This window comes from Mus musculus, chromosome 1 (genome assembly GCF_000001635.26).
Source record: "Mus musculus strain C57BL/6J chromosome 1, GRCm38.p6 C57BL/6J".
Lineage (NCBI taxonomy): Eukaryota > Metazoa > Chordata > Mammalia > Rodentia > Muridae > Mus > Mus musculus.
In genome coordinates, this window is record NC_000067.6 from 43,516,593 (window position 1) to 43,536,222 (window position 19,630).

At 43.7% G+C, this 19,630-nt stretch overlaps 1 protein-coding gene across 2 annotated transcripts in view; it reads left to right on the forward strand.

Moving 5' to 3' along the window:
* Nck2 (non-catalytic region of tyrosine kinase adaptor protein 2) overlaps positions 1-19,630 on the forward strand; it is a 125,036-nt gene that overhangs the window by 71,110 nt on the left and 34,296 nt on the right. For both annotated transcript variants that reach the window (XM_030252054.1, NM_010879.3), the window contains exon 3: positions 16,960-17,201. In XM_030252054.1, the coding sequence (XP_030107914.1) occupies positions 16,976-17,201 (226 nt within the window). In that variant the 5' untranslated portion in view covers positions 16,960-16,975. The remainder of the gene's footprint in view (positions 1-16,959; positions 17,202-19,630) is intronic.

The window sequence follows — 19,630 nt, forward strand, 5'->3', positions numbered from 1 at the left end:
TTGATTCTTTGTCTTGTTTTCTCTGTTTCTGTTTGGTTTATTTCAGCCCTGAGTTTGACTATTTCCTGCCTTCTACTCCTCTTGGGTGAGCTTGCTTCTTTTTGTTCTAGAGCTCTCAGGTGTGCTGTTAAGTTGTTAGTGTAAGATCTCTCCAGTTTCTTTATCAGAGCACTTAGTGCTATGAACTTTCCTCTTAGCACTGCTTTCATTGTGTCCCATAAGTTTGTCTATGATGTGTCAACATTTTCATTAAGTTCCAGGAAGTCTTTAATTTCTTTATTTCTTCCCTGACCAAGTTATCATTGAGTAAAGAGTTGTTCAATTTCCACATGTATGTGGGCTTTCTGTAGTTTTTGCTGTTCTTGAAGGCCAGCCTTAGGCCATGGTGATCTGATAGGATGCATGGTATTATTTCTGTCTTCTTGTATTGGTTGAGGGTTGTTGTGTGACCAATTATATGGTCACATTCAGGCTTGCTTTGGTGAAAGAACTGGGTTCTGATGATGCTCACGTATTTTTGCTTCTGTTGCTTATATTCTTGTCTTGCCTTTCACCATCTGGATATCCCTGGTGTTTGTTGGTCTGTGTGACTGTCTGAAGTCTGCCTCTTTTGTCCCTGGGTTGCTTCACTTCTTGAGGCAGGCCTGTGGGCCTGGCTTTAGCACCTGTGGGGCCTTCCAACTGGGGTCCTTCACAGGGGCAGAGAAGCTGCTGATCTGTTGCCCTGGCTGCAGTAGATCTCCTGGGAGGCCTTCAGATTGTTGGGTCTTCAGTGGAGCAGTCAAGCTGTTGTCAGCTGCTCTGAGTGCAACTGATCTTCAACTACTGTAGGTGCAGCGGATCCTCAACTGCTCTGAGTGCAGAGGGTCCTCTAGGATGGGTCTGGATATGGTATCTTCACGGGAGCAGGCCAACTAGGAGTCTGTCCCAGCAGCAAGGACCAGGTGAAAGGGGAGTGGTATTGGGGGTTATGGGTAATGGGTCCTGAGTCCACCAGGCTCCTGGCAGCAGCTCCTGAACTTGGGGGCGGGGGTGGTGTGGTGTGTAGGGGTAGGGGAGTCTTACTAACTGCTCTGAGTGGGTCCTCTAGGATGGGTTGGAATAATGGTGTTTTCTTTTTTTTTAATTTCTTTTTTAATTAGATATTTTCTTCATTTATATTTCAAATGCTATCCCCCAAAGCCCCCTATACTGTCCCCCAACCCTGCTCACCAACCCACCCACTCCCGCTTCCTGGCCCTGGCATTCCCCTGTACTGGGGCATATGATCTTTGCAAGACCAAGGGCCTCTCCTCCCATTGATGGCCAACTAGGCCATCCTCTGCTACATATGCAACTAGAAACACAGCTCTGGGGGGGATACTGGTTAGTTCATATGGTTGTTCCTCCTATAGGGTTGCAGACCCCTTTAGCTCCTTGGGTACTTTCTCTAGCTCCTTCATTAGGGTCCCTGTGTTCCATCCAGTAGATGACTGTGAGCATCCACTTCTGTGTTTGCCAGGCACTGACATAGCCTCACAAGAGAGAGCTATATCAGGGTTGTGTCAGCAAAATCTTTCTGGCATATGCAATAGTGTCTGGGTTTGGTGGTTGTATATGATATGGATCCCTGGGTGGGGTAGTCTCTGGATAGTCCTTCCTTCCATCTCAGCCCCTAACTTTGTCTCTGTAACTCCTTCCATGGGTAGTTTGTTCCCCATTCTAAGAAGGAGCAAAGTATCCACACTTTGGTCTTCCTGCTTCTTGAGTTTCATGTGTTTTTCAAATTGTATCTTGGATATTCTAAGTTTCTGGGCTAATATTTGCCTATCAGTGAGTACATATCATGTGTGTTCTTTTGTGATTTCATGGGAGCAGACCAACTAGGAATCTGGATATAGTGTTTCTAAATCAAGCTTTAGAATTTGCAAAGAAATGTTCATGAGTTTTCTTTCAAGAGTAGGCAATGTAGATAATTCCTCCCATCACCCCCAAAGGAACAGGTAGGCCTCCTCATTTGCCTAGTACAGTACAGGATAGTAACATGTACTCTATCTTTGTGAACCCATGGGTCAGGCACATAGATGCTGTGCACATAGAAGACAATAGTGAGGAAGCACCCACTTATTTCTAAATGGTGAAATTAGGAAGAATAGAGTGGTCTGTCTATGATAACCATGTCATGTGTGTCAGGGCAAAAGGTATACATATTTCTGTTACATGTATCAGTGCAGATAATGTAGTCATTTAGCAATGGATCCTTGACTAAGTAACTAAAAAATGAATTGTTTTGTTAATATAAGGACAGTGGATGGGATCCCCCACATCTGTTCATCCCAAGAGTACACACAGGGAAAGCAGTGCCTGGTGGTGCTGTAGTCTTGGGAGTTGAGGAGTTAGGGGCAGCATGGTACCTACACATGCCCACATGCTCTCTGCTGGAGCCAAGCGAGCCTGAGTTTAAGCTTCTTCCTATCAGGATTAATTTTCCTTTTGACAACCCTGCCCCTGCCCCAATCATTAGAAAGACTGCTAGGTTCCAAGGTTTAAAATGGCTTTGAAAATGTGAATAAATCAGTGTATGTGATCATAAGTTTAAGGAGACACTTTTGGGGCATTGTGTGGATATTTGAGCAAACTATAAAAAGGTCCTTTGGATGGAAACAAAGGACAACCCTAGTATTTGCTTTGGTGAAAGGTGGCCCTCTCCTCTGTCAGGTCTGCGACCCTGGAGGCAGCTTTAGCTTCCTGCGTAGCCACTAACATTCCCCCTCTAGGACACACCAAACAGCCCTGACAAGACTTTTGGTGAGCTTTGAGTGTAGCCAATTGTAGGAAGGAAAGGTGATCCTCTTTTTGAAAAAAACTGCGACCCTTTTTTCCTGTGTAGGCACAAGCCACAACACTCTGCCTGTGTGGACACCAAACCAGAGGGGATGTAGCAGTGGCCTCCTCTTAAGTACCTAGGCGGTTTGTCTGTTTCTGGGACACCAGTGGAGAGTCTCCAGGCTTGGCAGTCCTAGCGGTTTTTCTCTATGGCTTGTTTCTTCTACCAGGTGTCATTCTGGGTTGATTGTAACTACTCTCTTTGGTCAGTGTGTAAGCAGCAGACCCTACACCTTCTCCTGCTGATCAGGCAGAGGAATGTTTGGTCCACAGAAGCTCACTTCATATGCAGTAGCCTCCCCAGCAAAGGAGACATGTTGCAAGACCGCCACTTGGACACCTGGATAGCACTGAAACTTATAAATACAGAGCCCTGTGCGTGAAAACAAGGGTTGTTTGTTTGTTTGTTTAGTAAATGCTGATTGGGACGTTTTCCTAGGCCACCACAAAGCACTGAGGATGAAAATTGTTCAGAACTTTCTGAGGGCAGTGGTTTGAATAAGAATGCCTCCTATAGGTTTGTGTATTTGAAGTCATGGATTAGGAAGTATGACGTTGTTGGTGTGGTGTGGGGCAGAGTGAGGGGTGCTTTGTGCTGGTGATATCTCTCTCCTCCTCTTCCTCCTCCTCCTTCTTCTTCCTCTCTCTCTCTCTCTCTCTCTCTCTCCCCTCCCTCCCTTCCTTCCTTCCTCTCTCTTCCCTCCCTCCTTCTCTTTCTCTCCTTCCTTATCTCTCTCTCTCTTCTCCCTCTCTCTTTGCTCCAGCACCATGCCTTGTTCTGTGCCATGGCAGTGGACCAAACCTCTGAAACTCTAAGCAAACCCCCCAATCAAATTTTTTATTTTATAAGGGTTGCCTTGTTCATAGTGTCTCTTCACAGCAAAACAACAGTGATAGAGACACCTCATGGCTGTCAGTTATGTCATTTCCTCAAGACAGTAGAACAACATTGTCACCTAACCAGACCCTGCTGCCTTCAAGGTTGCAGTCCTTATGTCACTGTGCCCTGGTGATTAGAAGTGAAACTCTTAAGTTTGATGAGAGCCTGCTGGAGCTTTGGAGAGCCCAAAAGCTCTTTAGCAGGCTGATTCTGTGTCCTGTCTCCTCAAGAGTTTTGCTTAACAGTTTGGATATTGCTTATGAAGAGACATGTTATTTTGACTGTGTCAAGAGCAAAACCTTAACAAGGCTGATACAGAATACTTTGTCAATCAGGTGTTTTCTATGTAAAAAATAAAACTAAGAAACATCATGTACCCACATTAGATCCAAGTTTTGGTAGGTTGCATGATAAAGGGCCTGGCTCGGAACTTGTAGTTCCTCATATTTGAGCTGATCCTCACTAGTCCCCACAGGACCACTATCCATCACAGGAAGTCCTGGGCACTGACTGTTCCTCTGAAATCATTCTTCTACCTCTTTCTTATCTTGGCACATTGTAGAGTCATTATATACATGTATATGTATACAAATTTATGCATAATGCTGCATAGGGAATGATGGTTTAAGTGCTGATCAAAATAGAGCAAGGGAGGGGTTATACTAATATTTCCTAGGAAATGTCCCCAGAGGCTCATTTGTTAAAACTCTGCCCCTAGCTGCTGCCACTGTTGGGGGTGGTGGAAACTTTAGTAGTCAGAGTCTGGTTGCGATCACTGGAGGTGGACATTGGAAGGATGTGGCTAGTCCTCTGCTGCCTGTGTGCCATGTGATAAGGAGCCTCCTCGCTTCCTTATTCTGGCTGTTGTGAAACTGCTTTGCACAGGCTCATAGAGGTCAAGCGAGCACCCCACAGATGACTGTGACCATGAACATGTATGAGAGAAAGGTCTCTTGATGGCTGGTGGCTACAGGAAGCCATCTACACATCTTAACAGCTACAGTGAACTGACAGCTCTGCTTATACAGTCTTGCTATTTGTGTCTTTATCTAGGTCACTTTTAATCCTTGGAAGGAATGGGTGCTGGATACAAATAGTTTTCTGCCATCCTGGGAATTTCTTGGGCATCTCTCCTTACTATAGATTGGAAGCTTAAAAGTTGTTTAAAAGTTGCAGTGGGGGAAAGGCCATCTCGTTTTCCCTTGTTTCAGGAGCCAGTAGTTTGGAGTTTTAAGAATTTTCAGTTTACATGATTGCGTAAGTGACTCACAGACCAGAGGAAATAAGGCTGGGGTAGGCATGGAGCTCATCTCACGGTTGCTGCTCATGGTTGTAATCTACAGTAAAACTAATGTTGACCAAGTAAAGAAAATGTAGGCCATGTGTACTGACTACAGAAATACTTCAGTTCAAGGTCCAGTCAACACACACACCCAATGTGGAATGATTGCAGTGTCTACTCTCTATTTTGACTGCTAAGTCTAACAAACAATGGCTTTGCAAATTGTGTCACTTATTGCAAATGAGGTCCTTCTTTTTATAGATCAATGGACTCTAGATCAGGAGACCCAGGCTTCGGGCTCACCTGGTTTTTGATTGGCTGTCACATCTTGAGCAGGTCACTGGCTCACATAGTTTCAATCTCCTTGGCTGTAGATTAGGCCTGACACACCCCAAGGGGCTGCTTTGGGATAAACTTGCTGCATTGTAAGCACCTAGTGAGCTTGAAGTAGATCATGTTCTATGGGAACACCCACCACTCCTGCTCCTATTGGCCGCACCCTTGGGGAAGTCATGGTCAGTGAAATGTCATTTTGATAGACATCTGAGTGTGACTTCATATACTCCATATCTCTGTGGCTCGGGCTCTTCCAAACATGGGCATTATTTTATCAGATGACTAAATGAACTGATGACGTACCTGGAAACTATGGCCCTTATCAAGAGTCAGGAGGCCCTGAAGTTCAAAGAGGTGCTCACGGCAGTCTACCTTGAATCCCAGGAAGCTTCAGTGAAGGCTGACAGAGCATGAACCCTCTTACCTGACTACCGTATATCGTTGGTGAACCAGTATTGTTGTATTACTGCTAACTGGATGTTTGACGTCATTCAGGTTTTTAACAGACATCCAGTTTGTGTCCCAGGAGTCCATCCTGCATACCACTCTTCACCATGTCCTCTATGACTCCTGGGTGTCATACCCCAGAATAAGTTCTGACGATTCCCATGGTTGTAAGGGGCTCAGCATTTTGCAGAAGGCCCTTTTGTTATGTTTTCCCATGTTTTTCTGATGTTCCTATGGGGTCCTGGGAGGCTAAGTGTACACACACAATCAACATGGCCTCAGTGTTGGCACTCACTGTAGGGCACCTGTCACATGTCTGCTCTGCAGCGATGCTGTCCTGCTTGAAGCCCTGCTCTATGGAAGCAGGGCTGAATATACAGTCACACTCCCAGCAGGAGGAGGAACCTCAGTTATTCCAGATTCTTCAGTTTAGGGTTTTCCCCTGTACTCAATTAATTACTTGCTACTCATTTGTTTTTTAAAATTGATTCCAGCAACTGTATATACAAGCCTGTAAGCCTGCGCCATACTGCCTAGCTTCGTTTGTGTTAGCGCATTATAAATGGGATCTTGGTATAGACTTTTACCACTTTTGCGGGAAGCAATGAGCTCTTCTTCCTCCTCCTCCTCCTCCTCCTTCTCCTCCTCCTCCTCCCTCTTCCTCTTCCCTCTCCCCTCCCACCCACCCTCCCTCCCTCCCTCCCTCCCTCCCACCCTGTGCTGCCCATCTGTTCCCTTGGCTGCTGATTGGCTATTTCTTGTCTTTCACCATCATCACTACTGCTTCTGTGGTCATCATTGTGCATGTTCCTCAGCACACTGAAAGCATCTTTACAGAGTATTAGTGGGAGTGGGACCTTGCAGTCATATGCACATGCAGCTCTGTAGGATCATTCTGAGTTGTTTTTCTTCTTTTTAAGGAGTGTATCCCCTTTCTTCACTAGCAGAGCATGGGGACTCACTTCCACTAGCGGCCTTTTCTGCTTTTCCCACTGGTGTTAACGTGGACTCATTGTGGTCTTAGGTGATGGATGGATTGAATGATGTTTTATGTGTGTTCACCATCTGTGCTGTCTATCTGCAGCAAATGTATTTTTCCTGTCTTTTCTTTTGTCGTGGTCGTTTTCTCTGCATTGTAGGGGTTTTCATTATTCTAGACACCAGCCATTTGTTATATATATCACTTCTTTGCAACCACTGGCAAACAGCTATATTCAATCCTTTGATCTCTATAGCCATAATTCCTGGGTACACATAGATTGTGGCTCTACCAGGTTTGCTCAGGCTGTGGCGTGATGATGGATTTGCTTTTGGAGTGTGATGGATGTGGCCCAGCCTAAGCTTTTAAAGAGCATGTGAGACTGGGGGATCAGCTGCCGTTCAGAGGACTGCACTTTGGTCCCCAGCACCCACTGTGGCTTATAGCCACCTGCAATTCCAGCTCAAGGGATTAAACACCCTTTTATGGCTGGCCTCTGTAGGTACTTACACACACACATATACACACCACATGCATGCATAGACACACACACATAAATTTTTTTTAAAAAATTATTTGTAAAAAGAAATCTTTGCTTTTTATTTTTTATTCTTATTTTTGGATTGTACCATTCTGAAGCTTGAGCTTCTTAGACGACAACATTGTATCATGTTGTCAGAAGGTTAGATTCTTATGCTAGATCCTCCGCTTAACTAGAATAGTCTTTGATCTTTTCCTGAACCAATAGTGGAGGCCACTCAGTAAACATCAGCATTTTTGTGTCAAAAAATCCTATGTGCTGATGGTTCTGCCGAGGTCTGAGCACCTTTCTTGTTTCATCGTTCCATGGGCTATCTATAAATTGTAGGCTTGGTGAAGACAAACACGTGTTTATTTTAAATGCTAGAATTTTATTAAAAGTATATAGTTTTTTTTTTAATCAGGTAGACACTGAGTCTCAGGCTGTGTGTTGGATATTTGCATTTAAACCTGTTCCATGATAATCACAATCACTTGCTGGAGAACCTTGGGAACAGCCTGTGAGTTATGAGAGGGGTAGAGATGGCGAGGTGCAGCAGATCTGCAGGGCAGTGGAGGGAGAGAAAGGTGCTTAGATTCCAGGCACAGTTTCAAGGCCAGCCTGCCTGCAGGGTTTTCTGGTACAGCGGCTGGGGAAAGAAAGGAGTCTTGAGTTAGGAGTCTTCAGATTTTTGGCCTGACACTGGGTGAGTGATTGCATGCCATTTCGTTTGCCAGAATGGGAATCCCTGTGCAAACAACTCTGGGTTTTTGGTTTGTTTTTTGTTTTTTGTGTTTTGTTTTTTATTGTATTGATTTTCTTTTGTTTTAGTGAAAGAATCTGAATGCTTTTAGACATCCCAGATGTAAAGCGAACGTTGCACATCCATGTGGAGATATTCTCTAGGCAGCTGAGCGTAACTGTCCAGCAGTAGGGATATAGAACTGGAAAACACATGTAATGATATAAAGCTAAGAGTGTGGGTGGAGGAAAGACTAGGACAGAAATACAGGTGACGAAGAAGAAATAGCAAGGAAGGAAGCCTGCAGGGCACCCTGTGTGAGAAGATGGCTTTCAGCAGGGCTGATCATAGTGACCACTGTAATGAAGACACTGCATAGGAGTGAGATATCGTGGAAGGGATAAAAGCCTTTAGTAGCCTTACCGTACAGGTAGAGTTAGCAGAGTAAACGGCTTTTGGAAATGTGTTGTGGTTGTGTTGCTCTGTAGGAAGGAGATGCTATGGACATGATTTGGGGTAGGAGATACTATTTTGTGCAACATAGGATAGTTCAGAAAGATGCTTCAGCCAGGGGAGCTGAGACAAGTAGCTTCCATTTAGGAGGTGGACTGCCTCATAGGGGCTCAGGTAGCTTACTCTAGTAGCATAAGAGACTGAAGTGTTCCCAGATACAGCAGTGGCCATGTATTCTTCTGATATCTCCTCACCCATTACATCAGAATTCAGAAAGGCAAGTAGATCAGAGTAGGTTAGAAGAAAGGTTTTGAGTAGAGTTCTGGGCACTTGAATCAAGCTCACAGCATAGCTCTTTACACTCTACAGGGCTGTGACCCAGGAGCTAGCCAAAAGTAGCATACAAGTCTGAAAGTATTTCTGCCTTATTGTCACCAAAAGAGGAATCTCTAATTTGTAAAGAATGTGTGTATAATAGTAGGTATAGACAGTGCTAGGTTCAATGGGATGAGCTACACAGATTCTGTGACTCTGGTAGAAAGTGTAATGAGCTTGGAGCTGCTTGTGTGGTATTTAGAAAGCAAAACAAAACAAATACACACAGACTCAAAATTCTGGGGTGCTCTGATAGGCAAAGGCACTGGCTTCCAGAACTCCTGGCAGCTGCAGGCGACAAGTGATCAAGGTTCAGACCACCAGCCATATTTGTGTTGATCTGTGTGCACCACACACTGTGGTGAAGACGGGTGCTTTCCTTCCCAGCCCACCACCCAGGGCTCATAAGGAGAAGAAAATATCGTGGAAGTTCTACAGAGCTCCTGACCGGACTCCTCAAAGCACAAAGTCTGGGCATTGTCAAAGTCAGGAGGCCCCTAAGAACCCACAAAACATCATCTAGGATCCTGGATAGGATGCAAAGATAGAAACAGGACACTGGGGAGGCACTGCCCGTCTCAGTGGTATGGATGTTGGTTCATTAATTGTAGTAAGTACACTATACTAATATCAGATATTAATTAGAAATAAAGCTATAATTTTAATTAGCATATATAATTGAACACAAATGCTAGAAGCTGTTACTTCCTCATTCTGATTTCTTAGATTATAAGTGTCTTTCTGTAGCAGTGACAAAATACCAGAGGGCACATGTAAGGGTGAAATGTTTATTTTGCAGTTTTAGGTTTTCAACCAACAGTTGTCTCTAGGCCTGTGTGAGACTGCACATCAATGATAGAAGACTACATTCTTTTATAAGGAAAGCTTCTCCTCGGCCCATTACATTGTGAGCCCTTGTGATCCACCCCAAGTCACCTCTGAATACTGTTGCAGTGAGACCAGGTCTTTAACATCTGAGCATTTTGGGGACTTTTGGCCATCCAGGCCATAAGAGAATAATATCCTTTTAAATGACACATGCAGTTGGAATGAGCAACTACCATTCAAGTTTCCGGAATTATTTGTAGATGTGTGCAAGTCGGCCTGTGGTAGCTCATGTCTCCTCACCTGTACTGCGTCCTTGCTGAGCAAATGGGATGAGAGTCCCTGTTCCCAGAGCCAGGTACCCACCAAGGAGTAGGTACCCTCTTTTTATAATTCCCCTCGTTACATGAGAAACTCTAAAACATAGACAGATGCTTAGAAATGTGGTATCATCATTTAAACACACTGAGCCAAGGTGACCTTGAACATCACAAAACCTGCATCATACGGCCTGTGCATTTTATGTTCTGCCTGTTCCTAAATTACAGGCATTGTGAATAATAAGGCAGTAAGGGGAATGGCCAGGTATTGTTGAGTGTAGCTGAATAGATATGTTTATAAGATGTTTAAATGATTGAAATTGCAGGTTCTTTTATGGTTGCAAACTAAATAGCAAAGCTCAATAAACCAACCCCTAAAGTATGGTGCCTACTTATTATTTGTCTTGGGTCACTTTGGAAACACATTTTTCTGAGAACTCTTCATGTGCTCTGGCGTTTCACCCAAGCTTGATCGAGCTTATGCTCACAGATGGGTATTTCCAGTTGCTTTTGTTTCTCTTGGCCCCATTATTGAGATGGCCTCCATGTGGAAGAAGGCAGAGCTCTGTCTCAGGCCTTTGTTGTCCACAGTTTATATAAAATTACTATGCTGAATTAGCAGTGATTATACTAACTGGTGTCTGGAAGGCATGCAGTACACAATACCCAGACTTTCTCCTGTTGTCTAACCTGCCCAAGAGGGCACTGCAGAAAGTTAGGAAGGTGAGCAAGCTTGTGGCTAAAGTAGTCAATTATTTGTAAATAGTATTTGCTGGGTTTTGAGGCAGCGGGTATCTATTCTGTTTTCTTTGAAAAGCTTTCCAGGCAGTTGTAGGTTCTGTTGACTTGAGTTTAGTCTCAGGAATGTGCATGTAGCAGGCATTTCAGACCCACATGTTAAGGAAATTTTCTTATTCTCTGTTTCATCTTGGAGGGGAAGGGAGCATGACCCTGACTGTAAAGATAATTAGAAGGCATCACATTGGTTACTGTGGAAGGAACCATTCACAACATCACAGGCCATCATCCAATAATTCTAGAAAACAAACCACAGAAAGAGCCCCTCTGTGATAACCCACCGAGGCAAGCTAACTTCTGCTCTGTAACATCCAGCCTGAGTCTTGCTCTCAGGAGACTTTGCCTCTCTCTAATAAAATGTTAAAAACACAAATCCTGTTCCAAGTCATCACCAAGAGATCATGGCTTGCTGTTTCTCCCGAAGTAATGCCACCTATTCATTTGTCAAAAGGAAATTGGATTTGGCTTTTGTTTATCAGCATCCATCTTCCCCCTGGGATTTATTTTTTTAGAACAACAGCAAAATTCTACTTCCAAGTGGTACGAGCAGGCAGTGGGAATAGTAAATGAAGCTTTGGGTTTGTGGAAAGCGCCTTCTGGTGAATTTGAACCCCATATATTCTGCTTTCTAACTCTGTGGACTTAGGTGGGTCACTGAACATCCCAAGCCCCCCTTTCATCGTTTCTAAGTGCATCTGTAGATAACATCTATTTCAAAAGGTTCTTGTGGGCATTTGATGTACTCATCCTTATGAAACACTGTGACACGGGTCTCAGTTGGCTGTCACCATGCACTCCTTGACGATGCAGATGGTACAGGGCACTCACTCCTCTTAGGGATATTATATATATTCTCTTTTATGTGTGGTGTGTTTTTCTGTTTTAGGAAGGTGGAGAGACCTTGCCTTTTGTCATAACTTAATTAACTTAGAGTTGGAACAGCCACTAGGTTCCATAGTGTATCCTAGTTAGGATTAAAGTGTATTTGCTGTAATTAGTAACAGTGCTGCAAAAAGCCACCAACTGGCCTTTCTGTTCCCCAACAGGAGATCAGGGTCCTGCCAAGTGCTGTCCCATGAGTTGGCCGCTGGCAAGTCCATCTACGCACATCTTGAAGTTAATCAAGAATTTTAGTTGGTTCTATAACCCATTCATGAGTCAGTCTCTATAATGCAAATGGGCTTTTGCAGATCACAAATCAAGGACCAGGAATACTTCAATAAATTGAGAATATAGGATGCTCCTGTTTTCAAAGAAAAACTCCTCACTGAGACCAGCTTCCTGTTGCTGCAGGAGTAAATGCCCACAGTGCGAATGTCCTAAAACAGTGTCCCCTACTTCACTTGTGGTTCTCAGTTCAGAGTCCTTACAAGTTCCACTAGGTGACATTACTCGGTGTCACCAAAAGCTCACTGCTGGGGCTCTAGGACAACTGTCTTTTCTGCTGTCTGGAGACATCTCTTGGCTACAGCATAGCATCCTTAATTCTTTCTCTGATTCTCTTGCCTCAGATTAGCAAGGATGATTGTAGCTGTCCAGAGCCTGCTGGATCATCCAGGATTATCTGCACATCTCAGGGGAAACAGTTCGTGAACTTACTTCATGTTGGTCTTGTAATCCAACAGATTTGTAGGTGCTCTTTATAGGATGCAGACACATACTCACCACATCTTGCAAAGCCTGCGTTGAGTGAGTTTTTGTGAGTTGATAGTTGCTATCTTCCACCATCTAAGGCATGATATGTTACATAGAAAAAAATATTCTAGAGACCTTCCATGAAGTTGTTACATAATTTGAATAATTCAATTTTTGTTGAAAATTGGCATTGGGATGGCATCTGTCTCCATTTGGTCTCAGTTTGCACCCTCCACCCCCTGTTCTCTCTGTCTTACTCACAGGCACACACTCTGGTATGTCTGTATACACATGCACACAGATGTGTTTTTCTGACATTTCAAGTCAATATCCTGCCAGTAAAAATGTTAGGCTTGCTTTGCCCTCCTGCTTGTCTATGTGTATGTTTTGAATTTTGTTTGTGAAATCCTATGTCTTCCTTCTCACATTTAGATTGGCAGTCCTCCAATAGTTAATCTTTATTAAGACCTTTTTAATCATTAAAACAAACTAAGTCAATGTTGTTATTATTCTTTTTAAAATAGTATTTTTTCCTTAGAGATTTTCATATATGTTTGGAATATAGTTACACACACCCCAGCCACCCTTTCCATCCTCCCGTCCCTTCTCATGTAACTTCCAGTTTTCCTCCTTTTCTTCCTCTTGTTCTTCCTCCTCCTCCTCCTCTTCCTCCTCCTCACCCATGAATTCCAGTTTGTATTGCCTGACCGATATGGGTGCCGTAGTCCTGGTGAAGATCCTGGCTCTGTAACTACACAAACCACTCTATCTCTAATTCTCAGTCTCCTAAGAGATGCTTTCCAGAATGGGGTCTGTTCTCTGTGTTAAATGAGGGCTATCATGTGCCCATCCCATATCAGAATTTAATTCCCATGCCAGGGCTTCTTAAACATTTCCCTTTACAACCTCATGCTGCTGGAGAGTAAGTTTGCATAGTAATGAGATGAGCTTGTTTATTTTTCATGGAGAATTAAATCTCTACTTAGTATTTGCTTTTACATAATAAAGGTCATCCTCTGATAAAGAACGTTTTTCAAAGTTGATATTTTTATTTTATAATCATCAATGCTGCGCTCCCTGCTTGACATACATTGTACAAAGTAGCAGAAGTGTACATGGGGGCCATGTCTGAAATTGTTGGAGATTCTGTTGGGATTGCCAAGTCTGAGCTTTTAACACTTCTATGAAGCTCATGCTTGTGCTAATTTGGAACTTCCATGGAGAGAGGACCAACAGCAGGGACCTGTTAAGGCTTCTCCCCCGTGATTAAAACCGTTCGGCTACTTTAAAAACAGAAGATTTTGTATGGACAGGAGGACTCTCAGCCTAGTCTGGAATCTGAGCGGAGGTGTTTGTATAGTGTGTTGCACATAACGGTTTCCTGCAGGAAGCTCTGATTCACTGGGGTGAGGACCTTCTTGATTCTCAATTACTCTTTGGTTACACATTCATAAATCTTATTGTTGCCAAATGGGCCATGACCTTCATACTTTATGCAGTCCCTTCTATGCTTCCAACTGACAGTTTAAAAGCTGATAGAAGATCTTGCCTTGGTTCTTGTTGTATTCACAGATTTGACCCAAGGGATGGGATGAGGGCACAGGAGAAGATGAGAGGGTATCCTGGCACCTGGCCTTTTTTGGGAGGTTCTGGTATGATTGGCAGAGGAAGGGCTCCCAAGCAGTGCCAACTCCCATAAAGGAAGGAAGGAAGGAAGGATTTGTTTGGCCTGGTAGTTCAGAACAAGATAGTTCACCGTGGCGGGGAAGGAAGGGCACTGGAAGCAGCTTGGTTTGTGGCCTGACCAGGAAGGAAGGCAGGGAATACTGGGGCTCAGCTGCCTTTCACCATTTTTTTTTCCTTCTGTATTTAGTTCAGGATGCTAACCCATGGATTGGTGCCACCCATGTTTAAAATAGATCTTCCCTCAACTAAACCTCTCTGGAAACACCCTCATAAAATTACCCACTACATCCTTGTGCCTCATTAATGCCCTGAAGGTTTTCTAGTCCAGTTAGGTTGACAATTTGAACACCACAAGGCACCCAAACACAACACTTGGACTGTACCATTTTACCCCTGTCCCCAGAGGCTTGTGGCCACCTCTTAATGCAAAATGCATTATTCTAACTTTGAAAGACTTCATACTCTTATCTCAACAGTGTTAGAAGTTCAAAGTCTTTTCCAAGACTTGAGACAAATCTTAGAGCATAACAAGGAAAGATCCCACTAAAACAAGACTGAATCCTAGCCAGAAAAACACCAAGTCTTGCACCTCCGTATCCCGCATCTGGGACATCTGGCCCCTCTGCCTCTAGTTTGGCTTCCGGCAGTGCATGTGGCTTTTTCTTGGCTACCTGCACTTGGTGCCTGCTGCATCCCTTAGCAACTGCTGCACATTTCTGGCCTCTCCAACACCCTGTTCTGTGGCTTAGCAGGAAGCTGTGTTTTTATAAGCCTTATGCTTTCAGCATGCACTGAAATAAACGCATCCAAGTCCTCTCATAACGACTGTTGATGCAGAAGGAAATTCAGTAGAGAGCGTTGGTTGGCTGGATATCAACTGATTTACATGATGATCTGCTCCTATTTAAAATCATTTTGGAAATTATATAATTCGGCAGCAGACCTGGTATTTAAATGGAATCCCCTCTGAACCTCTTTTTTATTACTATTGTTCTTGTCCTTGACTTTAAAGGAGATGCTCACTTTGATGCGTTTCGGGTCTAATCTGATAGAGAAATCAGATGTGTGTGCTACAAGCTATGGACTGGGGGGAGGGGGGGGGGTCCTCTGACAGCAGGTAGTTAGCTATCTGTCTCCAGCTTTGAGAAGAACTTTGAGTAAACTCTACCCTCTTGCATATTATGTGCATTATGTATACACTTTACAAGAATTTTCATTTTCCCAAATGATTTTTTTATCTAATATGGTAATTCATAAGTGAGAAGATACATATTATTTTTATGTGCCTGAATATGGTAGAATGTGTCATTCATGCCTCCATGGGTCAGGTGCATAGGTTTCCTGTGACTCTGAACTCATGAGGTAAAATCAGGGGAACTCTGTCAAGAGGAGAGAGGGGTTTGGGTCACGTATCCTGTCATTACTCCTCAATAACTGAAGGGTGTGTCCAGTCAGTAGAGGGGCTGACTATGACTTTTCTGCTGCAAGAACACTTGTGCATTTTCTACCTGAGAAGGGTACAGTTGCTGAGGTAGGTGGTACCTCTGTGTATTGTTTTCTTTCCTATCTAGTACATCCCAGATTGACGTCATCGGATTTCTACTGTTTGTTTTAATAAGAACTAGTTAGGAGACAGCAAGGCAGACTGTTCAGGGGTTCCTACAACAGAGTTCTACAGTCAGGAAGACAGTTCAGCTCCCCGTGTGGAGATAAGTGGGAGTTTACAGCCAGAGGGGAGGAGGAATATGCTGTGGAGGGTCCTGAATGAGCTCATCTAACAGGAAGCTTGCTGAAGGAGACCAGGTGACCAACCGTCACATGCAGCATGGTGGGAGTCTAGGAACCTGCTCAGGTGTCAGGGCTGGATGGTTCTTGCTAACACTGGGTGATCCAGAGATGGACACAAAAGCAATAGAGAGCAGGGTCCCAGGGACTTCAGTAAAGTTTGCTCAAAGGAGACCCTATGTCCAAATCCACCTCGCTGTCTGCCTTCAATTCTAGGAAGCATCTGCGTTTCCTCGTGCTCTTTGCCTAGCACTTAAGTAATCCACTGACAGTTGGTTTATCAGGTCACCTACTGAAGGCTATCTTTGTTTATTTCCCAGTTTGGGGAATTATGAATAAAGTGGTAAATATCTAAGTGTTGCTTTGTTTTCGAGAGTAATCTTACATTTATAGGAAAGTTGTATAGTTATTTGTGCAGAAAATTAGCCCTTAGCTAATTTCTCCAGTGTTGAAATATGATATTGAATTGTCAAAACTAATTAACATGGGTACATTGCTGTTGTTTAGGCTTTGTTTACATCTCAACAGTGTTTTCACAAATTTTCTTTGTATATTTTACTCTCCGTCTCAGGATACCACATTGGCATTAGTAGTACATTAAGTGAATCTGAGTTTAAAGCAGTAGTTTGAATGTGTTATATTTACTAAATATCTTCAAAATTCTCAGCATATGCTGAGAATAGGAGTGTAAGCGTGTCAGCTATAAGGGGCCAGTGTCACTTGTCAAATGAGCACTTTAAATATGAGATTATTATTTTGAGTGTTTTTCCCCCCAAGTTTGCATCTAGCTTCAGTAAAACGTGCAGTGTGTTTAATGCACTGAGAGGGGCTGCAGGCTTTGATTACAAAATGTTGTTTCTCAGCAGCATTAGAGCTGACGGGTAGGTCATTCTAAGGGCAAGTGCTTCAAGGGGCTGGAAGGACACTGGTGGCAGTTGTGGTCCTAGGAGCTGTCGTTGACAATTTTTCAGATCTGTCAGAGGAGAGGTGTTCAGGTAGCTAATGAGCATCTTTAAATGTTTTGCTGGCAGAAGGACTCCATGAAAGATGACAGAAGAAGTCATTGTCATAGCCAAGTGGGACTACACTGCCCAGCAGGACCAGGAGCTCGACATCAGGAAGAACGAGCGGTTGTGGCTGCTAGATGACTCCAAGACGTGGTGGCGGGTGAGGAATGCTGCCAACAGGACAGGCTACGTGCCTTCCAACTATGTGGAGCGTAAGAACAGCCTGAAGAAGGGCTCCCTGGTGAAGAACCTCAAGGACACACTAGGTGAGTGTCCATACCCACAGGAACACTCGGGATAGCACTGTTGCTTCAGCGTGTGTGTATCTGTATGTGCCTGTGTGCGTGCGTGTGTGTGTGCATGTGTATGGGGTGTGTGTGTATGTGTATGTAGTGTGTGTGTGTTTTGGGGCCAAGTGTTAATGTTGATAGCCTCTTCCTTGTGTTTTATATTGAGATCAAGATAAAGACTCTCCTTATCATTTTCTGGATAAGTTATACAGTTTGGGATCTTGGGTAAATCAACTCTTCTGTGTGCTATGGACCCCTACACAGTTGTCTGTCTCTTTGTAGAGGACCCTGACTTAGAATCATGACAAGTTCAGTAGTTTTTCCTGTCAGTGTGCCAGCCTTTTATCTTACAAACTCCCGTGCATTGGCCTCTGTGCACACAGAAGGAGAAGGCGCTTTCCCCTCGTCTTAGTTGATAGGATATTTTATTCCACAGTTTCAGGCAGTTAATGTGTAGTTGTGGTGATTAGCAACATGACATCAGAAGCCTCTCAAATGGACCCCTCCATCAGCCCTGTTTGGTTATCTCGTTCTTCACAGCTGTGCCTCTTTTCTTCCTCTGGTATATTAGTTCCTTTCTTGTCACTGTAACAAGCTGCTTGAGGTTAGGTTACTTTATAAAGAATAAGGCTTAATTTGGCTTACACTCATGGTCCAAAGTCAAGTGGCTGTGTTTGTATTGCCCTCTTGGCAAATTTTCAGTGTGGTGTAAGTACAATCTGGCAAGAGACTAGGGGAGATAGAGAATTGACTGTGTGTGTTTTCTGATACTGTTCCCTCTGTAAACACCAGTATTTATGCAGTTTCTATCACCCAAAGGCCCCACCTCTAACCACTGTGATAGGAACCAGTTTCTTCTTTCTTACATCCTCTGTAGGGGATTTAATTCAGCACACGGTAAGGAGATACATTCAAACCACATTAGTCCATAGTACCTGGTCAGACAGGGTCATACCACAGTGATGGGCAACCACACCTGAATGTGCACAGCGTGCTCACCAAGCGTGGTTACTGCTTCAGATTATCTACGAATAGAATCGGGAGGGCTCTGTGGAAGGACAGCTGAACTGAGCTGACAGTTTACAATTGTTGCCTCCTCAGGTAAGTATAAAGTTGTTTATAGGCAACAATGGCAGCTTGCCACTTGAGGTTTGTCATGGAAGTGAGCCAGTATCCTCACCTGGGCTAAGTGTCTATAGGCTTTCTTTGTGTGTTACTGAAAGAGGATTAGTTTCATTGGAGGGGGCAGGGTGAAGGAAATATGGGGAAACTGAAAACAAAATCACACTGAATGTGGTGGGTGTTGCACAGTCCCCATCTTCTTCCTTGTAGAGTCTATAAAGATCAGTGCGCACTCTTCAGTGGGTGAAGCCTTCAGTCATCGGGAGGTGTTTTGTGCTATGGTTGGTTTTTTTCAGAATGTGTGTGGCTAATGTAGACGCTGAGGCTGCTGGAAAAATTCCATTGGTTATTAGCATTCTAAGTCTTTTTCCACTGAACTCTCTCCCTTGTGTATTTTTTTTCCTTGCTTGAGACAGTCACTGGAAAGAAATGCTGCTGTCCTATTCTTAGGACTCTTAGTTAAGTATGATAAATAAAGAAGATGTTGAATGGGCTGGTGCTTCAGTGTTGTTCTGAGAATATTTGATTTTCTAGCCTCCTCTTAACACGCCCTCTGTAGTAATGTTGAGCATTGTTGATATATTTTGCCTTAAAAAAAAAATCTTGAGAAGTCTATAAACCACAAAATGCACAGGACTTGGAGGTAGAATAAGTGAGCCCCCAAGCCCTCAAGGGCTGCAGTTGACTTTCTTAGAAGGAAAGATAAGGCCTCGGTTGGAGCTCCAGCCTTATCTTTGCCCAGTGTATTCAGATTTCCCTGAGTGCGATCAGTTCCTCTTGTTTCACAACCCTAGTTACAGAGCAAACCAGCACATCTTCACCCTGGTGCTGGGCCGGCTCCCCTGTCACTGACAGACCGCCATCTAGCCCTGCTGGAACACTTACACTGCTAGAAAGGGCCAATTCCATTTTTGGAGAATACAGATTGTTAGAAAGTGCTTCCTTAAATAGAATCGAAATTTTACATTTCTCCGACTTCCTCCCCTTGGCTCTGACTCTGCCCTCCAGGGCTATGCCAAGCAGAACAAATCTCTTCAGTGAGTGACAGCTCTTCTGTGAGCTTCTGTCTCAGCTTCAACACATCGTTCTTAGGAAACATTTGCATTAAGCATGAAAGATTGCAAAAATACAGATAAGCTATGTTTTAGATATCCATATTTATTAATAGGAGTTGATTTTCATAGCCAAGGGGCCTTGGGATTTAGGGAGAAGTAGCCTGATTAATTTTTTTCCACATTTTATGTGTGCATGCACATACAGAATGGGGTGTACATGTGCCACAA